We start from the raw sequence: 1240 nt of genomic DNA, 5'->3' as shown, positions 1-1240 counted from the left end.
ACTATTAACATTGAAAATTTATATTTATTCCTGTTACGTAACAGATATTATTATTGATAATATTTATTATAGAATTCCACAATTTGAGAGAAGAAGAGAGAAAGAAAGACACTAAAAATGGCTAGTGGCAGTGACACGTCAGTAGACGTCGTAGAGGTAAAGATATACACTATATATACACTAAACACTATTAACATTGAAAATTTATATTCATATGTATACTAAATATTATTATTGATAATATTTATAATAGAATTTCACAATTAGCGCATATTGAAAGCTAACCAAGCATTAAAAGTATAATTTTAATAAATATTTTAGTACATTCTTTTATCAAATACACAACCCTATCCTTTTATACATCTCCTTTAGAATTCTTTGTAACATTGTATTTTATAGGCATCAACTTGTGGGGTGTGCATGTCCAAAGTTAACAGAAGCGAAATTGTTAACCACAAATGTTGTCGAAATTGGCATAGTGTTACTATTGATGCAAATGCCAACATTTTCTATCCTACTAATCGTAAGGACTATAATTAATTTATATGATATATAACTATCTACATTTATTTGAAAAAATTGTAATAATTAATATTTTGTACAACATTGCAGAAAAGGGGAACTATTTGGCAAAAATGATATGCAACAATAAAGAACAACTTGTATTAATTAATAATAAAGAAAATGGTCAATTTTCTTTTGAAAATGTACAAATAAACAAGGAAGTAGTGGCTGAGTCCGATCTACCCACAAATGATTGCTGTATTTCTGGAAGTGATTCACAAGAATCATTTTCGACATTAGACAAAAGTACATTAGAAGAAATGTTGATTTTAGAAGTTAGAAACAGACCGCCCTTATACGATTACACACTGCCTTTGTCTGTACGAGGTAGATACAAAATTGCTGAGTTGTGGAAAGAGATATCTGACGCTCTTCAAGGTATGTATTTTACATAAGCCTGAATTATCAAATAAAAGCATTTATTACATTTAAAGTTTCAAAAGTATGTTTTAACAATTACATTAGGTCTTATGAGTCCTGAAGAAGCTAAAAAGAGATGGAAATCGCTTAAAGACACTTATAGTAAAATAGTGGCTGAAGAAAAGAAACCTAGTGGGTCAGCTAGATCATGTTCACAAAAACCATTTTGAAGCAATGTCCTTCTTACGTTCGGTGTCAAAAAATAGAAAGTATATATAAATTTTCATGTGCAACTTAAAGTATACAGGGTGTCAGA

General features: G+C 29.2%; 1 protein-coding gene across 1 annotated transcript in view; it reads left to right on the top strand.

Annotated features, from left to right (window-relative positions):
* LOC105556705 overlaps nt 1-1240 on the top strand; it is a 5399-nt gene that overhangs the window by 2727 nt on the left and 1432 nt on the right. Inside the window, exons 2-5 of the mRNA XM_012003796.1 lie at nt 73-156; nt 400-523; nt 613-942; nt 1030-1193. Of these exons, the coding sequence (XP_011859186.1) occupies nt 118-156; nt 400-523; nt 613-942; nt 1030-1154 (618 nt within the window). The 5' untranslated portion in view covers nt 73-117 and the 3' untranslated portion in view covers nt 1155-1193. The remainder of the gene's footprint in view (nt 1-72; nt 157-399; nt 524-612; nt 943-1029; nt 1194-1240) is intronic.

The sequence above is a fragment of the Vollenhovia emeryi genome, unplaced genomic scaffold (genome assembly GCF_000949405.1).
Source record: "Vollenhovia emeryi isolate VEMERY1.0 unplaced genomic scaffold, V.emery_V1.0 DF939832.1, whole genome shotgun sequence".
Lineage (NCBI taxonomy): Eukaryota > Metazoa > Arthropoda > Insecta > Hymenoptera > Formicidae > Vollenhovia > Vollenhovia emeryi.
The sequence above is the reverse complement of the archived record's forward strand: the minus strand, read 5'-3'. Positions and strand labels throughout refer to the sequence as shown.